Consider the following 17,500-nt stretch of genomic DNA (forward strand, 5'->3'; position numbering starts at 1 on the left):
GAATGGTGCGAATGGGCTTTGGGTTTTTGTTTGGGTTTGTGGTAATGATTGGAGAAAGATGGAAGTCTGTCTCTATTAAAACATAGATGATCGTCGATATCCGGGCGGTGCTGGTGCCGGGCTACTTTTTTTTTATACGGAACGCACCAATCAGTAGCCAGCGAAGCTGAACGCTTGCTGCGACGCCTTGAAGTCACCGTAGTTGTGATTAGCGGCCACCTCGATCTCGCCACTGTTGATCTCGTCCTCGGACGAGTGCAGCTTATGACCCTTGGAGCCACCGGAACCACCGCCGCCGCCGCCGCCGACCTTGCCGATCTTGGCCTGGAGCGTATGGTGGCCACCGTGCGATGACTCGATCGATTGACCGACGTGTACGATCGGGATGGCAGCATGGGCAGCCGCTTCGGCCGCATTATTCTGCGCTTCCTGTGCCGAGGCAGCTGCCTTGTGGGCCGCCTCTTGCGTCGCCTCGAAATCGACACGGGCCGCATTGAGCTGCTCCTCGATTGCTTCGACGCGCGACTTGGCCGTACCGACCATCTGCGTTTGGGAAGCCAATTCAGCCGCCGCCTCACTAGCACTCTGCTGAGCGTGTTCGGCCGCAACCTGGGCATTGTTCAGCGCACTGGTCAGCACCTGCACGTGGTTAAGGGCTTGCTGGGCCGCATGTTGCGCTGCCTTGGCCGATCGCTTCGCCTGCTGCAGCTGCTGGATCTCCGCGTCCAGTGCCTGGTGGGCCTCAAGGTTCTGCTGCTCCAGACCCTGCAACAGCACGTGTTTGCCGGCGAGGGCGGCCTGCGCCGTAGCGGCCGCCTGAGCTGCTGCCTGAGCCAACGTGTTCTGGGCCACGTAAGCTGCCTGCTTGGCTGCCGCGTGCTGATTGGCAACGGCCGAGTTTGCCTGATCGGCTGATCCTTGGGCGATCGAGCGCAAGCCACTACCAGCACTGTAACCGGATTTCGGCGAGTAGCTGCTGCTGTAGCCACCTCCACCGCCGCCGCTACTTCCGCTATTGCCATCGTAATCGTAATCATAATCCTTCTGGCGATCCAGTGGCGATCGAGCCGCAATGCCCTCTGTCAAAGACAAATACAAATTTTATTGCAATCCATGCAACGAAATGGCCGTTTAGTGATCACTTACCGATGCACATCAGCATTGCGACGGCGATCGTTGCGATAGTGGCGGTTCTCATGGTGCTGCTTAATACCGTCGAAGTAAGGAAACTGCGGAGTGAGAATGGAGAAGCAATGTGCGGTTGGGTGAATGTCAGGGAAGGTGAAAAGATTTCGCAGGTTGCGTAGATGGAGTCAACGAGACAAATATTTGATCGTGAAATCCTGCGGTACCAGCACAACCGGCAACCTGTTTGCTGTTACCACGACGACGACGGTGGTGACAGTGACACTTTGGTCTAGTAGGTGGTGTACGCTCGTGATTCCGGGTAGTAGAGGTCCGTGTGGTTGCGCAACAACCGCCGTAGGGAAATTCCGACTTTCCAGCCTTACTTTCAACTCTCAAGGAAAACTGGATAATCTTACGCGGAAAAGTCGCGTCAGCGGATAAAAGAGCGATGCTGAAATACATGTTGGAATCTTGTACGCTATCGCTATCGGTTTCGGCGTGAAGATGTTTTCTGTTCCCACGATTTCCCACGCCATTTCCGCGTAAAAACGCTGCTTGCGAGTCCGTACATTAACGACGTTATCGCTGATACAGGAGTATGAAAATGTATTTGTTAAACAGGTCCTTGTCTTCGAGTTTTTATTCACGCTACGACTTAGGTCGTCACGGGGCGTAAACATGGATTGCGAAGGTGTCAGGAGTGAAATAAGGCAATCAAACATAAAACAAACCACACGTTACACCGGTAGAGGAAATAAAACAGAGAAAAAAGATGACAAAAAAAAAGAGCTCAACATCTACGATCTTTGTTGATTGTTTCCCACCTGCAGCCTCCATCTTCTTCTTGCCTCCGATTTCTTTGCCCTTTTCGCTGACGGAAGTAATAATTACGTTTCCAACCGTTTCCTTCGCTACTGATGCTGCCGTGGCGATGGCACGTGCCGATGGCCATCGTCCAGCAGCGTAATGGAGCTTTGTGCTTCCAGACGAGAGCGAGAGTGATTCGTAATGATCATAAATTAGTCAGCGATCGTCAGTTCACACCAAACACCCCTCCGCGCACACCGTTGGACGGTATGCCAGCTGGAGTTAGTTATGTCGCGGAACGGATACGGATGATTTGTACACGGGACAGCTCTCTGAGGAATGGTTGGTGAGGTGGAAAAATGGACATTATTAATGCTACATTAGCAATGGTCTCAGCACCCAACAGAAGAGAAGCGTGGAATCGCTATCGGCTACCGTACCGTAGAGCACCACAAGATGCATAACGATCGTTCGTTAGAGGCGCCCTAATCGATGTTTATGATATTGAGTGCCTGTTTTATAATCGTCAATCTATTGTTCCGCTATTATGCGCACAACCAGCGACAATCATTGATGGAGCGCTTTGTTAATTTGTGTTAAAGATCACAGGAGATAAGATAGTGAAAATGGTCTTACTGATCGCAGAAAGATGTGTTTTTAGTGCGTGAAGAGATGTTAAAGGAACAGCACTATATCAAAAACGGAATTGGCTACCAATCTACTAACGCTTACTTTGACCAACGCGACGTTTTAAAACGTTTTCCTCTCAGATGGAGCTACCAAAAATCCCATAAAATGATCGTCTATGCCGGAGAGGGTGTTGCTTTTTCTCCATTTTATTTCCTGGATGAGGTGCACATCTGCGTGATGTGATTTACTTTCGCACTTTCACCTCTCATCGGTAGCCCAACAGCGGGCGAAGGTGTTATTTAGTGAGGTGCAATTTTCGGTGTTAGGTGCAACACATCCGCGTCGGAGTTTGTAATGAATGCCGAGTTGGTATTAAGCATACTTCACCCCACGCCGTGAGCATTGAGAAGCACTTTCTTCTCATCCATCATCGTCCACCGATAAGACGGTGATTTGATGATGGGACAATTTCCACGACTTTTCCACTGGATTTCTTCTTTTTTAGCGTAGAAATGTTCAAAACGAGATGAACAAAAATGTTCTTTGCATGATGTTTATGCAATCTGGGACATATCTAAAATTTACTAAACAAGTAAACAAAGTCTAACGGAAATCCTTGTTCAAAGAACCAGCTTTTGTGGTGGACAAGTGGGTTTCCCATTGATGTTCTAATTAGATCAACTGATCTTGCCTCTTTTTTTTTCAACCGAGAAAAGTCCAGGATAACACGATTCCGTTGAAAGGCACAATCGGCAGGACATTAACATTTCTATAAAATAAGCATTATGCAACCAGCAGAGAATTGTGTCAGCTTTGGAATGGAAATGTGTTCCGCTTTGGAATGGAAATAGAAATTGGATATTTGCATTAAATATGGCACCCGGTCCACTGGGAGGCATCTAGTTTTTTTTTCACTTGCTCTCCCTGAAATAACCAATAATCGGAGCTTAGAAACCAGTCCCTGGGCGGCACCACTACGGCCTAATAACTTATATAGCGGGTTATAAAACCGTAAAAATGGTCAAACGGATTCAACACACTCCCGTGGTAATATAAATGTACACAAAAAATCCCGAAAACACGTTCCCAATTTCGTAACACACGTTATCGCTGGTAACAAGATTATAATAAGTGGTTTGGAATAAATTGGCACACATTTGTGAATTTGAACGGATTACCAGGTTTCCGGTTTAACCGGAGTTGAAGTCTTTGTGAAACAGGAAATTCCGTAAGGAAAAAAAACAACGTATCAATCAACGGGTAATCGTCCTGGATCCCATTCCCAAACAGTCCTGTTTAGCTGTTGTCCATTGTCTTCACACACCTGATTTATTACACTTATTATTTAATGTTGCGATCACCGATAAAACAACGATTCAGTTTTCGACCACAGAAATCTCACAAACAAACTGTCTACGAACAAATGCACAACCAAACGGTGGACACTCACCGTACGCAAAAAAGGGCACTTTCTCCGGGTAAAGCACGTGAAATGGATTGGCGGAAACACGTTTTTCGCTGAAGGGGCACGTCTCACCTAATGCACGATCGACTGGCTACTGGTACCGGTCCTACCGAATGGTTTGCACTTTTATAGATCCGCACCCCACCTCGTTCGATCGGATCGAGCCTGCGTCATCCCGCCTGGTGGTTCGGTTTTTTTCTTAGCCCAGCTCGTCCACTCGGCCACTTGCCCGCCACAGAGGCCCCCACGTGTGCCGTTTTGTTTTGGTTTGATTATTTTCCTTCCGAATCTCCGGAAGGGAGCTGCTTTTTCGCGCCTAGCTGCCAACCATATGCGTGGAGCATTTTTCCTCCAAAAACTTTCCATTAACATTGTCGTGAGTGCCGTGGTGGTAGCGCGGTCGAGTGGCCGCCATTCGAGCCTCGTTTTCAACGCAACATAACAACCGCACAAAAACTCCCGCAAGGGTTTCATCGGAGGCTATGGCCGTCCGTCCGTTGGAGCCCTCTGCAGGGGCTGCTGCACCTTTCACCGAGACCCATTGATGCTTCCAGTGGCAGTGGCAAGTGCCACGATTGTGCCAAAAGATTGGCCAAATTCGCCACACGACTCGCTACAACCTGGTGGGCTGTCCATGGCCTTAGCGCCCACGTGTGGATGGGCACGACACCTTAATCCGTTCGCTTTGATAAGTGTTTTTCCAGTTCCGTTTTCCCTCCCAAATCAGATGCTCCTTTGCTTCGCTTTGGGCCTGTGGAGTCATGAAGGGGAGGTCTGTTGTTAATACCTTCTTTTTTCTGCTTCCTCTTCGGCTGCTGTGTGCGGTCTTTGGAGTTTGTTTGTTTTCCCTCCCAACCCCTGGGCCCTCGAGTACATCCTTGAGAGGACCGGAACCGATCGAATCGGTTTCAGCATTCATCTCCGCGCAGTATTTTGGTTTTTGGCGAAGCGAATCCTAACCAAAGACGACAATAAGAGACATCCGCCGGTAGGATAGCGTAGCAATAGCCGTATGTGATGATTTTTTTTGGCAAATAACAGGTGCGCCAAAACGATGCACTCGAGGCTCGGGCTGCAGAACCGGATCTTCCGGGCTTTCCTCGAATGCTCCTCGAAGCATCGAGCCCCAAAAGTATGAAGTACGGTCTACCTTTGTAGCTTCACTTCACAAACGAGAAAAAGTTATCGAGAGGCCCATAGCTAAGGGATGGGGTGCCGCAGGTACTGTTGATGCTGTACCGGCGAAGGGATAAAAGTGAGATAAACGGCAAGAGGAAGCAACTGGCATTACATGTTCCAGTGCCATCGTGCAAGCGCGAGGGCACTCTTGTTGTTATTGCGCAATATGGTACATCATCTCGTGTGCGCATCAGCACCATTTGCATTTGAAACCCGGGGACCGACACGATGTCCACAAACCACAAAAAAACCTTCTCCACCATGCGGCCATCAAAGGATCTTGACGCTTACTATTGGAGCTTATTGCGCCAAGAGAGTGTCTTGTCTACGAGCAATCAATGAAGGAGACGTGACTTTTCCGGGTAAATCAAGTGTCGGAAAGATAGTGCCGGCAAGATCGGTGCCAGACGGTACAAATTGACCTCTCAGAAAGCGCTTATAGAAGGTGGATCAGCAGTGGCTTGTCGATGTTATGACAGCATAATAATGCAGCGGGTAATGACCGCATGCAACTCGCCAGGATTTGAGGCTGATATCGCAATAGTAAACTGCTAGCGTGTGCGCTTAGGTCCTAGACTGGAATTAGTCTATTCTTGGTTCGATTGAATCTGTGTCTTTCTCGCACAAATAAATGGGTCATGGATAGAATTGAGTTCGATTGAATCGCAAGCTATAGCCACTGATGTTATCGCGATAATATCATTAGTTTGGATTGCTTTAGATTGCTGGATTCTTCCAGATCCAGTGTTGCTAACGGTGTTGCAGTACAATCATTCTCGGTGAACAGGATCACGTGCACCTAAATTACTTAATGAAGATCAGTTTGGCAACATTTTCGGCTATTCTCTTTTGATATGGACAACATAATACAATCAGAAAACATTTCTAGAGTGATCCAGTAAATTGCAAATTTTATTTGTTTAATTACAGTTCAATTCGTAAACTGTTCCTTATTTGAGCTTTTGTCCTATGTTTATTTTTACCTGGTTTAGGTTACTGCACGCTGCTACACTTTCATTTGATTACCGTGCTTTACTTGCTTTCCAGCGCCATAAATGTGGAACAGGAATTTACATTTGAATGCAGCACCACTTGCTTGCTGATCATGCTTGATTGCACGAAACAATGTATGTGTTTGAAGCTGAAATTATCTCACCTTATTATATCTGCCTCACAAATGTTCTATCACATACGCCGGTAACACCTCGCTTTCTGTGAACGCATGTTATATAGCGGCATAGCGGCGTTACTATATATTTAAAATAATTTATTTCAATTCGGTTCCTCACTTCACCATCATGCTGTGGTGTGTTGCCGCATGTAAATGCTACTATCAGGCGGCACTTACCGCTGCGTTGCATCGATCGATCGTTCCGAAAGGAAAGAAAAAAGTAACAAAATCATCTTCCGTCAGCCATTGAAAGGCGCGGCGAGGTAACCATATTGAGCGAATGCCGGTGCTTCTACGTTCGGACCGAAAAGAATGGCCAGCGGCATACAGCATAGCACCGAGTATCGAGGCGAAGTCTGTTGCGTAATCCAAGTAGCATACGGTTGATGCGTGCTGCCTACCGCGCGTTAAGGATAGCGAAGGGAAGTCATGTGAAGCCATTTTTCGGCTATTCCATCAGCTATCTTTACGCCACCTGAACCTGAGCGAGGAGTGGAACTATTGTTTACCTCGCCGTGGCTGTGGACGTTCGCTACGGAACCAGCGTGTGTTGTTGGTCGAGCCTTCCACGGCCCGGGCCGCCGGCCGGAAGACAATAGGGACGATGTGTGGATCTTGCGTGCGCCATTTCTAGCGCTCGGCGCATGGTTATGTCACGTTGTGGTGGGCTGTCCAAAAACCCATTTGGCCACAGTAGCACCAGCGTTTGAGCACTTGGATGCATCGGGAGCAGATCATCTCGGGCTCATCGATAACATTATCGACTCGGCGTGATAAAATCATCGCTCACCGCGCGAGGACTGCCTACCGACCGAAACGGATCGCGAACCTGATTTCTTCCAAAAGATCACATTTGAGACATCCCCCCCCCCCCCCCCCCCCCCCCCCCCCCGGTTGGTGAGGCACATTGGCCCAACACCGATCGTCATCGGTGGAAGAAATTAGCTATTGTAACTCGCTGCTTCCCAATCCCGTAACGTTTTGCGGTTGGGATTAATTGGTTTGATTGATTGGCCCGATATTGGACGCCAGACGAGAGGAGATGTTGATTTGGACAGCGAGATCAGTGCGTGGACAGTCTATCTGTCAAAACACATCGCCGGCATGCTTTGATTTGATTATGTTTTGTATAACACGAAGGAAGATGGACCGATTACGTCGATGAATGATCTCAAAACCTGCACGCTGCACGCTGCACGCTGGTGGCATCTTCGATTTTCATTTCGACATGGGAGGAGTGATCTAATTGCATAAACCGGTCATCATATCTGTCTTCTCTCATGTAAAAGGTTGATGGGAGAAAAATCCCCAATGGACAGTAATTTAACATTATTTTTTTCTTTGCAATAAATATATCAACAGAAGTCATCTCAACAGACTGTCTGCCAGGCTGTACTGCCCTATGTTATGAGAGTAACGTCCGGAAACGATTGAGCGTGTGATTGAATAATTCTCATAGAAAATCCAAATTTAAAATACCATCAAGTCAACAAAGCATCATTAGTTTTTTCCTAATCTTTGAATAGCTGTTTTGACGACAGCCTCGTGCAATGCATTCGATTGGTTAGTATTTTGATGCATATTAATCATCAATCTGAGTTTTGCTTAAAAATAATCCAGAGAATTCAAAACCATCAGAAGATAATTAACGGCATTATCTGAACAAACATTGGTATTAAAAATTAAAGGAGAAAATGTGGCAATCCCAAAGGAACCACCAAATCAACCGCTTTCAACCGCTTCAACGAAACGATTCAAAATGGAATCGACGAAATCGACGAAACTGGACTCTACTGTAGCCAGCAAACCGCTTCGGTACCACCTGGTGTCATGCAGCAGCAAAGAAAACTTCGGAAAAACAGCGGGTAATCATCGTTCGGCATCTGCCAGTATAAACAGAAAGGCAGTTTTGTTGTGGTGTTTTCCCCAATCCTTGGCACCGTAGGCACCGTGAATACAGCAAGCAAAGCGCTACGAAAAGTATTTTCATCGCGTTTATCCCAGCACATCCTGACTCCAATAGGGAACGTTTCTATGGTGAAACGATGAACGTTCTGGAGCAATTTAAGGCAACCGCCTTGACGCACCCGAAGTTGCCGGCACAATTTATAGAGCTGAATCCGGTCGACAATGGACAAGCGGTAAGGAAGATGACGCCAACCATCGGGTACCAAGCCGGCGAAGGTCTAATCGCGGTTTTGTTTTCCTCCGAACAGCCTCAAACGGATCATCTGCAGAGTGGTTCGCGGCAGCCGTTTGGATCGAGCGATGTGCACAAATCTAGCATCCTGCACTACCGTGTGCTGGCCGAGGGAGATGATGTGAAGACGGTCTACGAAGTAACAATCAAACTACCACCGGTAAGCCACAACGCACTGCTCTGGCGTACTGTGCCTCATCGAGACTCATGAATGGTGTCCCGGTTTTTACAGGGCCTTGAAGAGGATTACTATCCGGGAGACACGATCGGTATACTGACCAACAACCTGCCAAGTGAGGTGGATTATTTACTCGATCGCTTGCATCTGCTTCCGATTGCGGACACGCCGCACGAGATGAAGTTGGTGAAGCCGATCAAGAAAAAGAATGCCGAGCTACCGCACTACGTGCCGAAGCTGTTCACGCCACGGCGTCTGTTGTCGGAGTGTCTCGATATACGGATTACGCCGCGCAAGGTTCTTCTGCAGGCACTGGCCAGCTATACGACGGACGAGTGCGAGAAGCGTTTGCTCGAGATTCTTTCGTCGAAGGAAGGTTCCAATCTGTACAATGAGCTCATCCTGAAGAATGAGATGAATCTGCTGCATGTGCTACGGTACGTGGGCAGCTGTAGGCCCCCGTTAGCCGTACTAGTGGAACATTTACCCCGTCTGCAGGCACGGCCCTATTCCATCGCGAGCTATGGGCGCGAAAACCAGTTCCGGATCGTGTTCGCGATGCTGAACGATGGGCGCGTTGGGCTGGCGACGCATATGCTCGAGAGCAAGCTGCTACACCCGAACCGCTGCGACAAGCATCTGTACATGTATTTGCGTCAGCTGAAGCCCGTCTTCCAGTACCGGGAGGAGGATCTGGAGCGTAACATTATTATGATCGGACCCGGCACGGGCATGTCGCCGTACTTGGGCTTTCTCGAGTATCGCAAGCGAGCGAAGGTCGCAGCGCTGTCCAGCAACCGGAAATTGAAGCTCGGCACGGCATGGTTGCTGACAAGCTGCCGGTACCGTGACCGAAATTCGCTGTACGACGAAGAGCTGAAGCAGTACCTGCAAAGTGGCCTGTTAGATCGGCTACACATAGCCTCGTCTCGCGATGCGGAGAGTCGGTACAAGTTCGTGCAAGAGATCATCGAAGATCGAAAGGAGGACCTGATCGAGCTCCTGATGGAGGATACGACGAAGCTGTACCTTTGCGGCGAAGGTCGCACTATGCTGCCCCGAATTCAGGACACGATCGTGACGTGTATGAGTAAAGTGAAGAGCATACCAAAGGCCGAAGCTGAATCCTTGCTGGCGGAGTATCGAAAAACTGGCAAGTATCTGTACTACTCCATGATACGGTATTGAGACCGTGCGAAGGGCTAGCTTGGAAGGATTTACGTATGCATATATATATTTATAGAATGATTCCGATTGTGCGTTACACGAATAAACGTCCTAGAAAGTAGTTTATTTTTTACTTTGCGCATTCTTCTTTAGCTGACGGTACATCTCGATCACGTTTTGTTGTTCCCGTTCGATCTTCATTCGTGTTGCGACCGGAAGATTCTTCCGTTTACCCTTTAGATCAATTTTCGTCGTTACCGCTGGTTTAGCCTTCTTCGATGGTGTTTGCTGTTGATCGTCCACCCCGTCTGACTGTGGTTCTATCATTGCATGCAGCAGTAGGCGTTTACTTCCAGGCTACGGAGATTGTAGGTAAAGGCGAAACAAAAAAGTAAAAGTAGAGTCGTGCGACTACGCGGCTAATGCAAACACGTACCCGTGCGGCACCGTTCTGTTTGTCGGCTCGTCGAGGTAACGTGTTCAGCGTCGGTGGCCCCTTAACCACCTCGCCAAACTCAACTTTGTCGTACTGGTACTCGCGCAACAGCAAATCCTCTTCACGGCGTTTCTTTTCCAGCTCCTTTTCCTTTTTCTTTGCCTTCTTCTCGCTCAGTGTGAGTTTTTTGGCCTTCGTTTCTTCCCGTATCTTTGCACCCTTTTTGCCGTCCTTTCCGGCTTTGGAGTTTCGGAGCCGTTTCTTCAGCATAGCGTCCACTTCCGCGCCCTTCCGTTTGCGAATGTGGATCGCTCCGGTAAGCTCGTCGCGCTCGACCTCGACGCCATACTTTGCACCAAAGTTTACTTCCGCTTCCCGCTCCTTCTGCATCGTGGTGGCCCGCAGCAGGAACGACGATTCCGTTTCTTTGGCCTGTTTTTGCACCACCGTGCTACCGATGCTGATCTTCGGTCGGTCGCGCTGTCTCGTGTATCCTGGATCATTGTGCGCTTTTTCCTTGAGTTGTATGAAGCGCTTGAATGAATTTGAAACTTCCTGCACGTCGTGCTCTTTCGGCGGGTTATTGATTTTGTCTTTAATGCTACGGGGATAAACGTGAACATTCCTAGTTAGCGGTGAGCGGGAGTTGAGCGTTTACGAAGTTTTGACGAGTTACTTACGCGGCCTCCTTTTCTGCTAGGCGCTTCAGTGGATCCCGCACACCGTGCCGTTTCGGGACCGGTATTTTACGTTTTGTCGGACCGAAGCGTCCCATTCTTAAGCTTCTAAACAACGAAGAGAATAAAGAAAACCACCAACAAATCACAAATTTACAAACAGATCCCGGTGGCACATGTGAGTTTGAGGGGCTGTCCGTCCGGGGGGTCTTTGGAAACGCTTTCCATTGGCCGTGCTGCCAGCTATGCATTGTCACTTTGCCGCCGCAGTTTGACATATCGATTGTTTTTATTTTGGTTTGAGTTAAAAAAAATCATGCGGTCAGCCGAGTTGGTGAACGTTATCGAGGAATACGATGGCCGGCAATTATCATTGCCGCCGGTGCCAGTTTCCTTCATTAAATTGGAGCAAAGCGACGTAAGTACCTATAGGAATTAAGCAGCATATACTCCACTAACCTCTCTTGACGAATCCAGGATACAGCATCGGTGCCTGCTGCGGAACATCTACAAGCCGGTGTAGCCCAGCCATTTGCCGCTACTAAAGTACTAACTGGTACTGTAAAAAGCACTGCCAAGCTGTGCGAAGGTGCAGATGTAAAAACCGTTTACGACGTACAACTGGGAGGCTTTGAGCAGACTGAACATCGACACTGGCCTGGGGATACGGTTGGAATTTTAACATACAACCTACGGGAGGATGTTCAATACCTGTTGGATCATCTGGGCTTCGGAAACAACGATGCAGCGGCGTCGAGGGCTGATAGTGGATGGTGTGTGGAGGTAGACAAAGGTACGACCAAGAAAGCAGCCAAAGTACCACCCTTCGTACCGACCACAGTAACCTTGCGACGACTATTCGCCGAATGCCTGGACCTACGAGCTATACCGAAAAAGGTATGACGGAAGGCTACGGGAACCTCTTATTGCATATCTAATCAAAGCGCTGATCACTCATTTTCAACAGGCTTTTCTGCGTGCCTTGGCGTCCTATACAACCGATACTTCCGAGCGACGATTCCTGGAGATACTGTGCTCTAAAGAGGGATCTGCGGAGTACGAAAAGATTATCCTGAAGCATGGGAAAGGTTTTTTGTCGCTGCTGAAGCTTGTACCTTCGTGCCTTCCTCCGGCGTCTCTACTGGTGGAGCATCTTCCTCGACTGATGCCGCGTCCCTATTCCATCGCTAATGCGTACCGTGAGGATGCAACTCGGCCGGTAATACGATTTCTCTTCTCGCACAATCCCATCGAACCGGGCATCACAACCACTTACCTGCAAGGCGTAAAGCTGGGATCGCTGGTGCACTTCTATTTCCGCCAAAGCAGCGACTTCACGTACAAGGATAGCGAGCTTGCCAATGACGTTGTGATGGTAGGTACCGGCACGGGCATTTCTCCCTATCTTGCCTTCCTCGAGCACAGAGCAGCAGCTCTGGAAAGCGGTAGGGTCCTTGGAAAGGCACAACTGATAGTGGGATTTCGTTACCGAGACCGAAGCTACCTATGCCGCGAAGAAATTGCAGAATATGTGCGCAGAGGCGTACTAGATGGTTGCCGTGAAGCATTCTCCCGTGATGGGGACGCTCGCTTCAAGTACGTCCAGGATTGCATCGTAGAGCACAGAGCAGCGATCGAGCAAACGATGGCTGAAGGAAGTATTTTCTATGTGTGCGGCGATTCGAAATTACTTCTGCCCCAGATTGCCGATACATTTACACTGCACATCATAAGTGGCGGCGGTAATGCAGCGCTAGCCGCTAGCACTGTAAAAGCATTGAAATCAGCTGGTAAATATCGGGAAGACGTATGGTTGTGAAAGTCCAACATGCTTGTAAAAAAATTAAGTGCTACAACAACAAAAAAGTTCATCAAATGAACGCCAACATAACATTCTTGTTAAGCTAACGTTTCTATGTGAAACCACGCAGGGTTTAATCGCCAAAACAAACGTATACAGATAATGCTTGTAGTGCATAAGCAACTTACCTGTTGCAACGCCTCATAAGCGCGTTAATGTTCGGATGTTCCAATACCAGACGCTCCCATGCGCTCTGCTCTTTACATACTTTCTATTCTAAATATATCAAATGTTGGACCATTTTATTGCGGGATAATAGTAAAAAAGTAAGGCATTTGCTACAAAATACATGCTCTTATCATCGATAAAAGGGTGTTGGTGTAAATTTTTGTTCAAAAACCCGGAACTCTTTCGGTTCCTCGTACTTTCCTGCTAAAAAATACAATGAATGTCGTGAATACCGTTTCTAGTACCAGGCTAATACATTCTACATATTTGTATATATTGTATACGGTAAATTCAAGCGATCTTGCTCGATCGACACACCGGGAGCACTCGAAGATAATGCCGCGATGGCATATGCATGATGTGGATGGTTTGGTGTGTAAAGGTGCACACAGTTACGGGTAATGTAATGTATATAAAAAAAAAGGACAACATAGTATTCTGTACGGTGACTAATTATTAAATGCTGATTTGCACCCGATTAGGAATGCGAAGCATGTGGCGTCGTGATAATGCGTGTTTGTCCCTGCTGCAGATGCACTAAATTGAATTACATCCAATGAAACATATCATGGTGGCGCAATAAGCGATCCGCGCTCATGCTCTATCCCGGCCTACTCCTCGTTGTGATGGTCCATGCGGCACGATTATTTACAATCTATCTATTCTCCTACCGAGGTCTGGGCGTAGGGTAATTGATTAAAGAAAATGTCGTATCATCTCCGGTGTCAACGTATTTACAACAGTCGCGCAGTGGCCGTAATCCTTGCATCGATGGATGGATCGATAATTTTGAGTTTTTCGTACTAAATCCTTATGTTATGGCTTTCTTCTAGTTCTAACATGTAAACTATACAACACCGACTGACTTCGTTCATTCGTTTGCTGGCGGAAGAAACCCCTCACTTTGCCCTCTTTTCTTTGTTTAGGGCACCCCAATCAATAGCCCTGTTTATCCAATGTCGGCATTCGTTTCGAATTCACCCTCTAATACTCCTCCGTGATACAATGTGCTTCCTCTACAACGACGACATACCGCACGCAACTCCACAAATCGAGCCCCTATAAAGCCACACATCATTCTTCCAGGCTCTGTCACGCTCGAAGTGTGTGCTGTGGCCGCTGCTACAATCGTAACATTACGTTATCATCAACTTGTGGTGGTCATTCGCCATGTTTTTGTGCACTCTTACTCGCTCTTACTTGGTCATAATTTCACTTGTTTTTGCGAATGGACGGATGGCGGAAACCGGTATTCAATTTGTGTGTTGTAGCCGCCTTTGAAACCGACGAATGTTTTGCAGAGTCAAAGCGTTACATGTGATACCACCATTGGTACGTTTGCTTGCTTCATATGCAACATAGGTCGATAGCGTACATAACGCTGACGATAAGCACTGTGTATACTGTGGATTGCTGACATCGGCAGCCAACTTATATTTTCAAGCCGCTCGCGAAAGATGACCGTGACATATTCATTCACTGGAAATTGAACTCGCAAATAGATTAGCATCACCGGTGGTTACATGGTTGCCGATATCTCGCGTTGAACGCTACCTCCGTCCCACTCTGCCATAGTGCCACTACGTGTTGAGACCGCGCAGCTGATAAGATAAAACCGGAAGTAGGTGACATAAGCACAGACCGCAACAAGGGGACGTTTTTGTGACCAGGTGAATGATGGACCAACGGAACACATAATATAATACAGCGGCTAGTACCTGTCGATCGGAAACGTTCAATCGTTCCCAGGGCAGCCACACACCCGAACGGTGTTATCTCTGATAAGGGCATGGAGATAAATGGTAATGAATCCTGAACCGGGTTTGGCAGAATTGACTGCAACATTTGGTCGTATCAGGAAAGCAGTTATCAAATAAAACAGCCAGTAGTGGTGGCCAGTAGGATGAGTCATGCTAGTAAACGGCGAACCAGGATCAAAATTGGTCACCTACAGCAACCGGCAGGGTGTGTCATGAGCAGCAATTGGAATCATCTCCTTATCAATGCTCGGAGGCAAAACAACTAGGAACATGGCGCATGTCGTACTTTTCCTCTTCAGTACTTTGTAGTTTAGTGCCCGCACCGTTTGACTTCTTCCGCCTCCGAGGTCCACAATCAAATGATACGGTCACTTATTTGATGTAAGTGTTTCACTTCGCGTAATGCGGACACGGTTGCGTTGCGCTGAAACAACACACAAGAGGTCAAATTAATTTACATTGGCTTCTCCCGTAGAAGCAGCAGACGGCGCGAGACGAGTAAGGAGGAGGAGGTTCGCCTATTCGTCTCATACTAGCACCCGAACATATGATTGGGCAAGTGTAGGTATAGTGGAATCAGATGAGCATCAATTTACATTAAAGGTTACGGCATTGGTTATCCAAATAAAGTTAAAAAAAAAAACAAATGAAATGCAACGATTTCGTTTTATGTAGGAATGGCAAAAGCAACGGTCACTTTGGATAAAAAATGCTGGCCGCATACTAGCTGCATTGAAAAAAAAAAAAATAAAAAAACAATGAAAGTCAATCACCATTCCTATTTAACGGTCAACGGTTACTACGAGCAACTCAATATTTGCTCATGACGGATGGGAAATCCACGCGACACCGGTAGCCCTTTTGTTGTTGCAGTCTTGGCGAACCCCACGGAGTGCTTATGCTAGCACGTGTCTCCTGCAATGTGACAACACTATCGCTGCTATCGTACCGTAAGTTCTCCCACTTAGCATACAGATATCTGCCGTGCCACCCTGTGCGCCCGCCGGTTTGCGTAGGATTTGCCATTCTTGTCAACCGAGGTAAGGTTTCTCGATTTTTTATAACCCGGCTGAGCGTCCGCAACCGCAGAGAGGCGATAATGATCCCCTCCTGTTCCTCTCTCTCTCTCTATCTCTCTCTGGAGTTTGTTCGTGATGATGAATCATCGCGGAGGCTACCTTGATGCAATGTTTACTAAAGGCCCAGACCAATGCCCAGTCGCTGGTGGTGTAGTGTGCGGCGGTATTACCTTCTCTCGCTTCAGTTTCTACTTTGGGACTTCGTGAAAATCATCCATGACTCATCGGGTTTAACGCAGCACAAACGTTATTTCTCCCTCTTCCATGGCGACAGGTCTCTAAACCTGGCTTTCACCGACTAAAGAGAGCTACAGGGCGGTTAAGAGAGTTAAGCGTCGACGGTGGACCGATCGGAGTGTTTCCTTCGGTTTCCACGCCATCACCATGCGGCTGCGCTATGCTGGATCGTTCGTTAGTGGAATGTGCTAATGGAATGCGGTAAAGAGTGTTGGTTGATCTGTGATGATGATGATTTCCCCGGATTATCCATCTTCCAAATTATCTCTCGGATGCCGTACGGCCGTGTGATCTGACCCGGCTATGGTATCGTTAAAAAATTGCCAGCAGCCGAGAACGTCAAGAACGGTGCTCAGGTTCGGAAGCACGGCGACGTATGGCTTCTGTCGGGTAGCATATTTATGTTTGCGGGAATATTTTATTTTTAAACATTCCTACAGCTCCTACAGCTCACCGCGAACGCGATTTGATGCAATGTGGCAGTCTGATGCAAATCAAACATGGGGAAAACCCTAGTGAGGGATTAAGATTTTAAGAAAACGGTGAACTATCAAATGAACGACACACAACAAGAAATGACAAACAGATACAGGGGACTCATTAAAATAAATGTAAAAGGAGTGAATGTTGTGTGGTCCATGATCTCTTTCCGTCAAAATATAATCGATAGCGGTATGGCAGGTTGTTGCCCCAGTCAGACTGCCTGCAAGACGAATGGTTAAATAAGATTTATAATAAAATTCGCCCGATCCCTGAGCACCAATGCCCTCATGATCGGCACTGCGGCTACCGGACGCGAGCTGTGAGTGTGTAGCGTGCGTAAAGATGAAACCGGCAACCGGATAATGCTTTTTCTTACCAATTTCTCCAACTTTCAAAGCAGAAGCATAAAGAGACGAGCTCCGGCCGAACGAACGCACACATGGCCGCCATCGCCACCACCTACAGCTGGTGACACATGGACGTCGGAGGGTACGAATCCACCAGACACACATGTTATATGTTCTTGTTGACTAACAGAATATGCGATGTTTCACCGCAAGCGTCATAGTGTGTACGCTATGGCTGGTGCCTTTGATTATGAATTGCCGTCTCTGGAGCGTGTCGTTGGGTAAATGGGAAGTTCTTCCTTCTGCAAAACCCACCACACGGTAGAATGCCTGTCGGATGAACGATCGTCTCAAGATCCGTGCACACAAGACGAAGTGCTAATCAAAACTTCCGAACGTTCCGGCGAGCTAGCAGGCGGTGACAGAACAGTGCAGAGCAGCGCACTGCGTACCGTACCAGCGTGATTTTCCTCAACGAGATGTAAATTGTAATAGAATCATGCGTCGTCCCAGCAGGCTGCTGCTGT

General features: G+C 47.9%; 5 protein-coding genes across 5 annotated transcripts in view; 2 read left to right on the forward strand and 3 right to left on the reverse strand.

Moving 5' to 3' along the window:
* Positions 1 to 150: 150 nt before the first annotated feature.
* LOC126572745 (ankyrin repeat and KH domain-containing protein mask-like) lies at positions 151 to 1,198 on the reverse strand. Its single transcript, XM_050232334.1, has 2 exons — positions 1,147 to 1,198; positions 151 to 1,079 (listed from the first exon to the last, which is right to left on the reverse strand). The coding sequence occupies exons 1-2, from the start codon at positions 1,196 to 1,198 to the stop codon at positions 151 to 153; spliced, it is 981 nt and encodes a 326-aa protein (XP_050088291.1).
* A 7,023-nt stretch (positions 1,199 to 8,221) lies between these two features.
* Positions 8,222 to 10,096, forward strand: LOC126578868 (methionine synthase reductase). Its single transcript, XM_050241835.1, has 3 exons — positions 8,222 to 8,521; positions 8,597 to 8,740; positions 8,813 to 10,096. The coding sequence occupies exons 1-3, from the start codon at positions 8,426 to 8,428 to the stop codon at positions 9,944 to 9,946; spliced, it is 1,374 nt and encodes a 457-aa protein (XP_050097792.1). The 5' UTR covers positions 8,222 to 8,425; the 3' UTR covers positions 9,947 to 10,096.
* On the reverse strand, positions 10,029 to 11,231 carry LOC126578874 (uncharacterized). Its single transcript, XM_050241849.1, has 3 exons — positions 11,042 to 11,231; positions 10,362 to 10,962; positions 10,029 to 10,282 (listed from the first exon to the last, which is right to left on the reverse strand). The coding sequence occupies exons 1-3, from the start codon at positions 11,134 to 11,136 to the stop codon at positions 10,049 to 10,051; spliced, it is 930 nt and encodes a 309-aa protein (XP_050097806.1). The 5' UTR covers positions 11,137 to 11,231; the 3' UTR covers positions 10,029 to 10,048.
* A 123-nt stretch (positions 11,232 to 11,354) lies between these two features.
* On the forward strand, positions 11,355 to 13,022 carry LOC126578230 (methionine synthase reductase-like). Its single transcript, XM_050240585.1, has 3 exons — positions 11,355 to 11,456; positions 11,516 to 11,935; positions 12,006 to 13,022. Exons 1-3 carry the CDS (start codon positions 11,355 to 11,357, stop codon positions 12,855 to 12,857), a joined length of 1,374 nt encoding a protein of 457 aa, XP_050096542.1. The 3' UTR covers positions 12,858 to 13,022.
* A 102-nt stretch (positions 13,023 to 13,124) lies between these two features.
* Positions 13,125 to 17,500, reverse strand: part of LOC126578222 (serine/threonine-protein kinase PAK 1) — an 8,277-nt gene continuing 3,901 nt past the window's right edge. Inside the window, exon 2 of the mRNA XM_050240573.1 lies at positions 13,125 to 15,251. The gene's annotated coding sequence lies outside the window, so the exon portion shown is untranslated. The remainder of the gene's footprint in view (positions 15,252 to 17,500) is intronic.

Source organism: Anopheles aquasalis, chromosome 2 (genome assembly GCF_943734665.1).
Source record: "Anopheles aquasalis chromosome 2, idAnoAquaMG_Q_19, whole genome shotgun sequence".
Lineage (NCBI taxonomy): Eukaryota > Metazoa > Arthropoda > Insecta > Diptera > Culicidae > Anopheles > Anopheles aquasalis.